The sequence below is a fragment of the Ambystoma mexicanum genome, chromosome 3p, assembly GCF_040938575.1.
Source record: "Ambystoma mexicanum isolate Mex_15411 chromosome 3p, UKY_AmexF1_1, whole genome shotgun sequence".
Classification (NCBI taxonomy): domain Eukaryota; kingdom Metazoa; phylum Chordata; class Amphibia; order Caudata; family Ambystomatidae; genus Ambystoma; species Ambystoma mexicanum.
In genome coordinates, this window is record NC_090925.1 from 728163762 (window position 1) to 728176894 (window position 13133).

The 13133-nt window shown below is 46.8% G+C and overlaps 1 protein-coding gene across 1 annotated transcript in view; it reads left to right on the top strand.

Moving 5' to 3' along the window:
- LOC138580775 (receptor expression-enhancing protein 2-like) overlaps nt 1-13133 on the top strand; it is a 238275-nt gene that overhangs the window by 132289 nt on the left and 92853 nt on the right. The window contains exons 4-6 of the mRNA XM_069651589.1: nt 3324-3444; nt 10979-11092; nt 12695-12848. Coding sequence (XP_069507690.1) covers nt 3324-3444; nt 10979-11092; nt 12695-12848 — 389 coding nt within the window. The remainder of the gene's footprint in view (nt 1-3323; nt 3445-10978; nt 11093-12694; nt 12849-13133) is intronic.

Here is a 13133-nt window from a genome sequence, read left to right on the forward strand (position 1 = left end):
CAATGCCAAGCTCTTATTGACTCTGATAAGAGCACCCGAGGGCCTACCTCGTAATTGAACTATAGGGGCTCTAGGTATATCGAGGTATCCATCTAGGTAAAATTTGTTTACTAACCATGTTTCTTGCAAAAAAAAAAACATCTGATTCCCCTACTTTTGTCCAATAGGATTAGTAGCAAATGAATTATAGCCCAGTGTTTTCCAAATTATAATTTCTAAGGTACCTTGTGAGAGGCGTGTTGATCACTATTTTTAGTAATGGGTTTATCTAAAAAGTCAGTAACGCCCTCTGGGGCCAGGATCAATTTACCCATAATGTTCTCCAATTCACCACTTGGGGGCAATCTTTCTTTTCTTCTGCTCAACGCAGGGCACTATAGTTTTAGGGGCCTGTGCTGGAACCTGCCAGAGATCATACCCTCCATTAAGGAATTCTTGTGAGTTGGACATAATAAATTCTAGAAAGTCCGGCGATAACAAATGGACTAGTCCCCAATTCACCTCTTTATAACTGAGTGGAAGTTCAACCTAGACAATATCTTTGCTTGAAATTAATTGCAGTTGAGGAATACTTTGAAAAATCTCTAGTTTTCGGGTTTGATTTAAGAAAGCACTGTTATCAGTAGCTAAAACTTCATGAACCATAATTTTGAAACCTGTTTCTCTTTGGGTTTAAATTTGAGGCTTGATAAGCTCACTAACAATAGAGCAGCCATGATCACGGGCCTTGTTCTGTGATTCAGATGTCGGACAGGTTCCATGTTTATAAAACCAGGTATCCAGAGTTTCATTTTGTCCACGAGGCGTTGGCTGTTTAATGTCAGTCATGTGGATCCGTGGCCAAGGTGCTGAATCGATTAGACATCTCTAATTGTGTGATATCTATTGCTTCATGGGTCAGTCGAGGTTCCGACATGAAATTAGCAGGTTGCTCAATCCTCATAGTTGTTGGTTGATCCATGTCGGCCCGTTGCCATCTTAATTCCGCTCTTCCCTTCCTCTTGTTTTGTCTTCCACAAAGCCACGATTATTAGGTGGTGGTTGTTCATTATTACACTCAAGACCAGCTTGTGCAACAGTGTTCTTATCGGTCTTTTAACATTTATTTCTGATGTCGCTGTATGAGGTGCTGGTTCTATTGGTACGATTTCTTCCAAGACCAAGGATTCCTGTGACCAGTTGTTGTAATTTTTGCCATCTGCTGGTCTTATATGATCGAAGGCTAGAATCTTCTTTATGAGCTTCCAATACTAGATCCACTAATTTTGTCAATCTAGCTTTTAACATGTGTTGGTCACCATATAAACTATTACATATTGATACTATCGCTTTGAGCGTAGTCAAAGATTCCCTTTCAGCATGGAATTCCAAAATCAAGGAATCGGTGGAGGAAGAGGTATCCTATATAGCTGAAGCGGCATACACCCTTTCTGATATGCGCATCAAGTTGGGAGATTTGGACAAATTAGAAGTTAGTTAATGTAGTGCTAATTATATTTTCAGAAGATGCCAAATTAGCCGTCTTAAGCACTTGTAAAGACTCTCCTATGGACTCCCTTTGTAGATTTAGTCACAAATTAAGGAGGGAATTATTGTCCACTGGGTTAGATGTTATAGACTCCATGATCTGGTGCGTCATGCGTTTCTAACATAGATTCAGCTTGGGCTCCAATATTAAGAGGTTGTGATATACACCTCATAAATGACATCATTTTACTTTGTTGTACTGGGGATTGCTGTGGCGTACACGTGTCTTGTACAGCAGCTACAATGCCTTAAACCGTAGCATTTGCATGGAGCTTACAACAAATGCGTTTTTTAATTGTTACTAGATTCAAATGCCTGCTTACTTCTAGTATTATCTCTGCTCCGCAGTTGGTAAGATTTGGGTGCTGCCGGCATGGTTTCTAGTCAATAGAAAATGGACTTGCCACAGGCTTCATGCTGAACACTGTCAGCTGCTCTCACTAAAACTTGCTGGGTTTTGCACCCAGCGCCCCAAGAGCGGCTCAAAGGGTATTAATCCCAATGGTCACCGCTCAAGGTTGAGTTATAATTTACTGGGAACTTCCAACTGACCACCTACAGACTGCCAACTGTTTTCCCTTAAGCTTGCTGGGACTTGCAAGCAGCCCTCCAACAGCATCTCAAAGGGTGCTAAGCCCAACAGTCACTACTCAAGGATGAGTTCTAATTTAATCTCCAGTGAAATGCTTATTTTCTGGGGACTTGGCAGGTAACAAATGAGTGTGGCAGCTCCTAGCCCCTCCTCAGTCCATTAAAATTGCAAGTGGCTGGGAGGGCCAAACAATGGCCACAGGAGTAGGAAACGACAAAACCACAAAATTCAGAATTCACTTACAAGCAATTTAGCTCATGCTCTTCCAACTAGAGCTTACCCCAACAGATACCAACGTAGGCCACAGGGCACACAGGAGATAAAGGCTGCCTCCAGCCTATCACTATCACTATTCTGACCGCCTGTAGCACCAAACGATAGATGAAGTAGAAGACAGGACCTATCAACATGTGACATACAACGTTGCCAAAGCAATCCAACACATCAAGCCATGCCCTGGAGTTCCGCAATTCAGTCAATCAGTCTGTGAGGCCGCCTCTGACATGCCGCACCCACCCTATACCCTAGTCTGCTTCCTCTTGATCCCGGTCTTTTGGGAGGAGGGTACCACATACTGCACTTTTGACTGTCTATCCAGGAGTACCTTGTACTGAACCTTCCCTGTCATGTTTTAAATTGGTTATCTGCTGGTCCGGTTTAGACATTGGTCACCTTGTCCTGTTCAAGCCTTGTTCTCGGGGTGCCCTGTGTTCCTCTCTGCTAGTTCTACCCTAAAGTACATTGTCCCGTTTGGTATTGGTCTACTGGTCTGCCTTCAAGTACCTCCTACTGCTCTCTGTGGACCCTTTCTACCCTGCAACACCTCATCCTTCTTTCTGTTCACTATGTCTTCCCGAGAGTATCCTGTTTTGGTATTGGTCTGCCATGCGGCATCTCATTCTACTGTTTGTTTACCTTGTTCTGCCTGGGATACCTTGTTCTTGGTTGGTCCCATTCTGTTATTTTGTCTTTATCTCTACAAGCCTGGTCTGCTTTGAAGTTTCTCTTCTAGCTTTCTGTATGCCTCACTCTGCTTTGTGCCAGCTCTCCCTGGTAGCCCAAAGTGGCCTGTGCCACCTTGGCATCCTCTACGTTGTGACTCTCTGGTGTTCAGGATGTGTTGCCTCCTCTGTGACTGTGTTCTCTGTTACTCTGCTGCAGTATGTGCCTCCTTACCTGATTGTGGTTCCTTCCTCTCTGCCAGGTTTCCCTTCTACTTTGAACTGAAGATTGCCCTGGTGATCTGGCTGCTCTCTCCTTACACCAAAGGCTCCAGTGTCCTCTACAGAAAGTTTATCCATCCTACACTATCCAACAAGGAGAAGGTACTTTAAGGCTCGAGCTGCTGCATATGTGGGTCACTCGCATGTGCCATCAACTGGGGGTGGAGGTGAGGCATGGGTGAAAGGTTCCAGGGCCACTCTTCTGTACTAAAAGCAGTTGCAGCATTAACTGAGGGCAGGCCTCAGAAAGGGGACTGAGCTTAAGGACCATATAACTAGTGTGGGGGAACGTGCGCATGTGGTGAACTAAATCCATGCACAGAATGTTCTCTAGGGGGAAACTCACTCCACGCCTATACTTTGCTGAATGCCACGGCTGTGAGCTGGAGGAGATTCCTCCATCCCCACATTGCTCTCTAAAAGGAAGCTCAGTTTGCAACCAGACTCTACTTTAGATTGAAAGGGGATCTTATTCTAGTAACGTTTTGGGCTCTGGAGGTGGGTGCAAATTGTGTCAACACCTTCCTCTATGGAAGGACACTCTGTGCCCATACTGGGTTGTATATGGGGGTCGCTCTGTAGCCCTGCACACTTTCCCTATACTATGCTATAGAGATCACTACATGTCTGCTTTGTGCTTTTTGCAAGCTGATCCCGCACACTGTACTCCCTGTCCATAATATGCTGTTGGGTGCTCATTACATGCTGATGGTATGTTGTAGATGGGAGCACACTCCATAGTCACTTTACTCTGTGGGGTCCTACTCGTCTAGAGCAGTGCCTAGAGGGGAGCTCGCACTATGCCTCAGTCTATACTATAGAACAGAGGTCTTCAAACTGTGGGGCGTGCCCCCCCAGGGGGGTTTGGCCGCATCCCAGGGCTTCCGGGGGAGGGGGGGGGGAATCTGGTTAGGGGCGCGAGAGCCCAGCATGAAATGTGTTTTTTTTAAAAAAAAAAATGGGTGGAAAAGATCAGGGGTGGCTCGCATGGTCGGACTGGATCATAAAACTGTGTCAGGCACCAATGACACAAGGGGGTATTTTTTGTTAAAATGTAAGCAAATTGTGATATTTAAAGAATATTTTATTCAGCAACAAAGGTCAAAACTACTAGCTGCATAGTGAAGTAACTCATCAAACTGGCCCACATTGGCCAGAAAAGTGGTCAATTTTGACTGGCCTACACTAACATTATCGGTATGTGCATTGCCCTATAGGCAAGTCTGAGCCTGGCGGCTCATCCATAATGGCCGAGGGGCGTCCACCCAGTGGCCCCCTTACCCATTATGGAGGAGCCAGCCTAGTGAATCACTGAGCACTCCCTCACATGCTTTTCCCAGCCGAGGGAGTGCTCCTGAGGTGGCTGAACTGTCAAAGGGAAACACTGTTTCCTGTTTCCCTTTGGCAAGTCAGTTCCCCAGCCGCACATGCTCACTGAGCCATGCAAGGCTGGAGGCTTTTTTCTTCGCCACGCTTGCATGGTTCATTGGAAATGCTGGCTGGGGCACTGCATGTCTGTCTGTGCGAGGGGAAGCTCCTGCGACTCCTCGCACATACAGACAGAGCAACCTGGAGCATTTCAGCACCTACGCGCAGGCCCCTGCAGAAGGTATGTTTATGTTAATTTATTTTTTATTTAAATATGTTTATGGATGCGTGTATGCTTGTGTTATGAGCGAGTGTATGGTGATGGGTGCCTGGTTGATTGATACAGTGATTGCTCTGTGTGTGTGTGTGTCTGTGTGTGTGTGTGTGTGTTTTGGTCCATTGAGCTGATTCTGGCGAGTGGGGGCTGCAGGGGGTAAGGAGGGTTGTACAACAAAGCATTTTAAAAATGCCTTTGTTGCACAATCCCCCTACACACCTGCCAAAATCAGCTCTCCTTCTCAGGCCAAAATTTTAACCCATTATTTAAAAGAAATTCACAGGGGGGAAAAACCCCCAAACCTCTATTGATTGTTTTGGGCTGCCTCACTGCGCTCGGTCGCTATGGCATTTGTGTGGGAAATATTTATGCCCCTCCACTTAAAAAATTCACCAGCTCCCACTGGCCCTTGGATTGTGTTGGGAACGGGGTGAGGGGAGCCCAGGGACTGTGGTGGGAGCAGGATGGGTGGAAGCGCTGGGATAGTGGTGGGAGCAGGATGGGTGGAAGCGCTGGGATAGTGGTGGGAGCAGGATGGGTGGAAGCACTGGGATAGTGGTGGGAGCAGGATGGGTGGAAGCACTGGGATAGTGGTGGGAGCAGGATGGGTGGAAGCGCTGGGATAGTGGTGGGAGCATGATGGGTGGAAGCACTGGGATAGTGGTGGGAGCAGGGTGAGGAGAGCCCAGAGTCTGTGATGGAGTGGGGAGAGCCCAGGGACTGGGTAGGAGTGGGATGAGCGAGTCCAGCAACTGTGATGGGAGCAGGTGGGGTAGCCCAGGGACTATGCTGAGAGTAGGGTACGGTGACTGCGCGCAATAGTTCATAGCCATTTGTACATACTGCCCATTTGGAATCTTGCTCAGGGGGGGCCCAGGCCAAAAAAGTTTGAAGACCACTGCTCTAGAAGGAAGCGTGTTCCATGCCGATGCTGTGCTGCAAATAGGAGATCACTTACTATCCTCTGCATGCTTTGCGAAGCGTAGCAGAAAGCTATATTTACAGGTGAAGGCATGGTTACAACAGACTGGGTATACAGTACAAGTGACCACATAAGATAGGCAGGTGCATTGGGAGTTGGAGATGGTGGTTAAACCACCCCGGTGGTTTGACATAGGTTGTTCACACTGTTGGGGTGCCTGCAGAGAGTCTGTGGCCAGAACATCGAGGGGGGTTCAGACTGGTGCTGGTCTTCTCAGACGGTGCTATCTGGGAAAGAGTGTTTTAACTTTTTACTGAATAGCAGTAGGGAGGGTGCCAGTCTGAGGGCAGGGAATAGAGCACAAACGGCTTGGATCACAGCAGGAGAAGGTGTGTTTGTGGGTATTTTCTTTGGTGTGTAATGGGTTTTAGATCTTGCCAGGAAGTATTTCCTAGGTGTAACAGAGTCTGCCAGAAATAATGAGTTTATCTGCAAATAGAATAGTCCTTTGGTTGAGGCTCATTATGAGTTTGCTGGGATTCCGTCGGTGTTACTTGCGGGATACCGGAAAACTGAAGTACCATTTACACCACTTGGCTTGCCGGAATTACCGGCAGATTCCAAGTTGCAGAAACGCCGGTAAATCCTCAATCCATGGAGTCCTATAGGACTCCATGAGGGATTTGCAGTATTACCGGCACCGGTGTTACCGGACCGGTTATACCTTCAGTTTCTTGCCGGTAGAGTGGCAGATATACCTCCAGCTCAGAGCTGGAGGTAAATCCTCCACCCTACCGGCAAACTTGTATGTTTACAGTTCCAGAAAAGTGCTGCTATACATTATTACTGGCACTTTATTTCCAGACCGGACAACTTGTAATGAGACTTGTAGACTGAGCTTCAATGCAGTGCTGGTCTGAAAGAAGTACCAGTGAAGGTTGATCAGAGCTTGTATTTTGTTGCTCTTTTGTGAGTTGTGCAGCTATGTGATGGATCGCTTTCAGATTGGGAGGGGATGGGGTGGATTTTTTTTTTTTTTTAGATCAGTAAATAGGGCATTGCTGCCATCGATGTGGGCCGCTGCACGTGCTGGGAGCGTGGAGTGAAATGAGGCATCTGGTTTGAACTTTTAATACTGTAAGTGGTACTGTTGGAAACTGGGCGTATGTATCATTTTTTTTAATGATGTGCGCCTTCCACTTGGCGGCTTAGTCAATGTGCAAACCAATGGATCTTGTGCATAGGGGGGGGGGGAATTGCTGGCCAGCAGCCTGTCATAGGGAGCGTGCAGGTGCTCTGGCGGGTCCATCTGTACGCACGGGGGTGTCTGTTAGCGAGGAATTAGATGAACAGTCAAATACTCTTCCTATGTACCCCATATGACCTGTACAGGTCCTCAGTAGGAGGTAAATCTTTTTGAAAGGTGTGGACTGGTTCAGCAAGCTCAGACGGCAGGTTAAACCACTGTTGGCTATTAGCAGGGTATCGTGGTGTCCAGTCAAATGGTCGACAGACAAATGGTCGACACAATTTGGTCGACAGGTCAAATGGTCGAATTTTTTTTTTTTATATATATATATATTTTAGGTTTTCGTTTAGGGAAAAAAAGGGGTTTTTAGCAAAAAAAAGGGGGTTGGAGGAGGGACCCCCCAAAAAAAAAAAAGTGAAAAAACAAAAAAATTGAAATTCGACAATTTGACCTGTCGACCTTTTGGTGTCGACCATTTGTCCTGTCGACCCTAGAACCGGGTATCGTCACTTCCTGATTGGTGTTGTTGGTGCTGCAAGGGATGGAGACACACTGGTAGTCATGAAAGAGGTGGTTTGTGTAAATGTGACTGAGGGTGAAGAGAGACTGCCTGATGTCTAATCTGTGTGTAGGTATGTGTGTGATGGTAGGGGGAGTTTGTGCGTTCAGTAGGATTATTTTAAGCCTGGGAGGATTTGAAAGGTTTTCTGGGTGCTGGGGAAGGTCCTCTGAATCGGGGAGGTACTGATGTGCAGTAGGGGGGTTAGAGGTCTGTTAACTGTGAACAGGAAGATGTCTTCATAGGAGAGGTAATTGATTCTAGCGAAAAAGTCTGAGACCTTAGATGAGTTTGTGGCGTAGTGGCCATCCGATAAACTTGCTGTGTCTGTTCTTGTTGATTTTAATGCTCAATGAAGAAAGCGTTGATTTCTCTGCAGAGTGTGGGTTGGGCTTCAGGCATTGTCAAGCTGCTCAGAACAGGGCTCTGCTGCATGTATTTGGTTGGGTGATGGTATTCTAATAGACCATGGTTTTTGGCAAGTGTGACGTTATACTTCGACATGTGGCAGAGATATTTGGGTTGTGTGGATTCTGGTGAGCAGTGGAGTGTGGACAAAGCGTTCTCTTTGCTTCACATTTAAATGTGACACTGACTTCCTGTTGTCCCATGAGAGGGATTTGTTTTGCTACATTTTTGCTTTTGAAGACATGAGTGACTGCAGGATGTTTCAGTGTATTGTTGTAGATGTGAAGCAATGGTGTTAATGTTGTCGTTTGGTTGGATGTTATTGGTGTGGATGGACGGGGTAAACATTTCAAGTGGCAAGCTACTAGCCAGTCCTCCACATGCACACAGCTTGCCATTTCATACTCGGCAAGACTTAATCATAACTCACCAAAGGCTAGTGTTTAGTGTAAATGGTGAGGTTTGAATGATGGCCTCCTCCCTGCCCCAACTTGTCTAATTATATCGCATTTCTGACCACTCATGAGTCATATATGTTTTCCCTGGTATCTCTGATGCCTCCCCTGGGACCCTACCTTTGTGAATCCCCCTGACTCTTCATGCTCACTGCCAGAACGGTTCTACCCCTTCTTGCCTGCTCGTGCCCTAGTTTTCATGTCCTCTTCTTGATGCAACACATTTATACTGCACCTCACACGCATCAAGCTTTGAGCAGGTGTATTGACACAGGAGAACTAGCGATTTCAAGAGAGTTTGAAACCCAAGCTACCTTCTAACACTGCACTTTGGTTCCTATAAATGAGCAAGCGAAACTAGTACTCCCTTGGATCACCCATAGTCCAAGGCCCAAAACCAAGGGCTTTTTTCCACATGAAGAGATGGTGAGGTGCCACGAGATGGAGTATACAAATGCATATCCATATCAAATATAAAAATGTGCAGGCACAGATATTTGCTGAACATTGACTAACTCTATAATTACACCGACAAATGCCATGTAATAATATTTAGGTGAAAGCGAGCACCCAGGCTAAACGCTCTAAATGTCCAAGGGATCTGACCTAGAGAATTTAAAGTTCTTGGGAATACCTGCTGACAACCCTGCTTGTGGAGACCAGTGTCATCTTGTGCAATTAGTGGAAAAGTAATTTCCAAGTTCTTTCAGCACCAAAACCTTATGGTTCTTTCTAAGGTGCCGAGTCTCGGGTTCCTGGAGCTTTTTTTAGTGCCTCTTTGCCCCACTCATGATGGAGCGCTAGGGTACCATCTCACCGGCACATTAGTGCTTGTTCCTGCACAGGAGCCTCAAGGTGCTTTGTAGGTAGGTGAAGGGCTTGGAATAGCGGACCCAAGCTTACACTCTCCCGGCAGGGCGGCTTCGCACCGAGGTGCTTATCCCGCCCACCTTCAGATGAGGAGGATGTTCTAGGTCACTTGTTGGGACAAGAGACAAGTCCACTGGCTCATCTTCAGTGTCTGTCACAGGTGGCACAGTCAGCAGCAAGCATTCTGCGACTACTTGCACAAGTTGGGGCAGGCGGCAGCCACACTTTTTAAGGCTCTCGCAAGATCTCGAGGGCAGGCAGATTTAAAGGTAAAGATTCTTGGTTTCAAGTTCACGTGTTCTACTGCTCAGTGATTGAGGAGGCACCAGATGCCACCTAACTCTAGAATAAGCAAAAGCACTAAATAACTTCAAGTAAAGTTGAGTGCCAGCTGTGACCTTTGCAGAATTCATAGTACTTAACTTGAACCAACTAAATGGATGTATAATGGTGACAGTGCATTCATTGAAAGGCACCAATATGATTGGCTACATCTTGCATTCCAACTGCTGGGGATAATACACGATGGGGGAAGAGCGGGCTCTCCGCTCTAAAATTTCCAATAAAGTGATCTGCATGTCATGTATGCTAGATATTGTATGAAGTGAAGCACACTGAACGGAAGCACATTTCTGGGGAAGGTTGTAGGTGAACTGAACAATTGCCTTCCAAGACGAAGGACTATCAATGGGCACAGTGGCGGGGACTTTTCTGTAATGGGCTCCACTCATTTCGACCCATTACACCTTCCTTCAGCCAGTCCCTTCATTAGCAAAGACGACATCTTTCTCTCTCTCCACACGCGACAACAGGTTAATGGGGTTGGTTAATGGGGTTGGAAGGATGCAGATGTGTCCCTGAGTCATCACAAATGGCTTTATTTGAACATCCCTACATATTCCAAAGCCACTGCATGCCACTAACAAGCTTGGACTGGCCAATAGGGCAATACCCAAAGGGCCGGCCCATCTGGCAAGTGTGGGCCACTTTTCCTGGATAATGTGGGCCACTTTTCTAGACCATGTGGGCCCTTTTTTAATGTTTACATTTGCACAGCATACCCCTGGCTTTCCAGTTGATGAAATATTCAACAAATCTATTTCGGGCATAATCTTATTCAGTAATTATTGCTGCTTCCTCAAGCTGTTGACTCATGGCAGTAGGGACTGTTCTACCACTTCAGTGCGCAGGCTGAGGGTTCAGGGATGTCATTCACCCAAGCGTCTCCAATGTCAACTATCCATTCTTTCTCGACATTTTCTTTGATATGATGGTAACATCCATCCACATAAAGTGTGGGTTTCCCCGGCAGGAGTTTGTCTCATGTGAGAAGCTGGACATGCTGTTTTCAGTAGTTTTTAATTCTTCACTTACCCTTGACACATTCATGCAGCCCTGCTAATCCTTGTGCCATTGGACTCTAATCCTATATTGAAATAATCCAAACTGGAAGGGGCCTCAACGAGGGTTATTGGCCGCAAACTCGGCTGTAAAAAGGCCTGAAGCTTTCTTATTATTGTTCTTGCAGGAAATCGACGAATATATTGCCCAGGCACGGGACAAGAGCTATGAGACCATGATGCGTTTTGGGAAGCGAGGCCTGAACTTGGCGGCTAATGCAGCTGTTAATGCTGCTACAAAGGTCTGGGCAATTAGCCAAATGTATGTTTATTAAATAGCTGTAAATGGAATGTCTCTATTAGGCCCCCGCAACACTTTTTGAGACCGCTCATGCCTTTTGTCCAGCACCCCTTCTCTCTGCATCGAAGCCTCTTGCTTGTGCCATCTGATGACCTGTGCATGGTGTCTCCTGCTTTTGTCTTGCACCCTCCCCTGAAACCTTTGGCCTATTCTCAGCACCTTCTGCTTGGCATCCTTCCCATACCATTTGACTGGCTTTTTCTGTAATTGTCTCGCATCACTCCCATTTCATGTCATCGCTACCATTTGCCTTTGCAGAGCGACCATACTCTTTGACTGACAGTCGTAACATTGGCCTAATGCCTATTCTGTGCCTTTGAAGCCTCTACCCTTTGCCAGGAACTCCCGGCAATCCCTACCCTTGATCTGGCATCCCCCGCAGCTAGTGTATTGCTTCTATATTTTGTTTGGATTTCCCCCAGCTTTATTTTCATTTTCTCCATGCTTGGTCCTACTCCATTATCATTGCCTTGCCTTTCTACCTTGTCTGGCAAAATGTCCCTTTTCCTGGCACACAACACACAGTTTGCCTAGCATTCTGGTCCCCTGGTGGGAAAACATTATGGTTTGCCTGGCACCCCAAATTATCTGCATGGTACCAACCGACCCTTGTCTGGCCATCACTCCTCTTTGTCACCCTTATCACTTTTCTGACACCTTCTACCCTTACCTATTCTTTCCCTTCCCCATATCTAGAACCCCTGTATTTAGTTTGGCAATTCCTATCCCTGCCTGATAACCCCTACACTTTGCTTGCACCCTCTCTATGCACATACTCTCTATGCAGATATGATTTATAAAGTGGAAACCCAGCTGGACGGAAATGGAGCCCTATGCCAGGGAAGAGACCCAGGGGGTTGCAGGTATCCTGGGTGGGTTGCAGAGGTTGCTGGGATGGGTAGGGGTCCCTTGCCCGGTACCCATATATTGTGCATGTATCCTCACAGTTTTCCAACGCCCCCATCTTTGGCATGGCACTCCCGCCGGGAGGCACATTTACATTACCTGGCAACCATCCTTTTCGGCCTGACTGCCTTCCGGTGGTTTGCCTTGCAAGCTCCATATTGTACCTGGCTCCTTTTCTGTAGTCTCCATCTTCACTCTTTGCCCGCCGCCACCATTTGGCTATTCCATAATACCCGTTTCTGTCCCTGGCGTCCAGTTGCTTAGTACCATTGCCCATTGACTGGCAATACTTTTGCTGAACCCTCCCACCCTTTGCCTGGCGTCCCCTTCGATTAGCATCCTCACCTGTTAGCTGGCCTGGGCTATCTCACCCCCCCTATTCTGGTATAATGCTACTCTTAAAGGAGCTCCTTCGGTGCTTAGATGTAACGAATGACCTACTAAGTTCTTCATGGTTGGTAGATTTTTCTCGTCCCCGCTGGGCTTTTCCTACTGAGCAACTATGTAATTTAGGTTACTTTTGTGTTCTGTCTTAGGTACTGTTGTTCTTTTACCATGTTGGAATCTTTGCTGCTATTTTGAGCTCCAGTAAGTGATTTGCAAGTGGTTTTGACCACTCCTCCTTGCTTTCTTCCAGGGACAAGGAGTGTTATCAGACAAGCTTCGAAGCTTCAGCATGCAGGATCTGTCTCTAATCACTGATGAGGATTCTGTGCCGCTGCGGAGCCACCAGCCTCGTCCCCGTAGTTCATCCGACGCTGCTGGATGTCTGGAGACGTTTTCAAATCCAGGTACAAAAAAATAGCCCCAGTGTCCAAGGTACAGGAGGAAGCTTCAAGTATAGGAAGGTGCCTCCGTTGTAGAGGGCCTAGTAAGTGCAGGTGGGCTCTTCGTGCTGAACTGTTCTCTAGACGCAAGTCGGCGCGCTAGGTTGTTGCTCCGCTTGTAGGCCGAAGCTCCAGGTGAAGCCAGTGCTTTGCTTTCAGGCAGATGGTCCAGTTACACAGAACAGGTCATAGTGGACTCTTCATTGACATGCGGATGCGCCCTATGGATGCGCCTGTGCACTTGGGGTC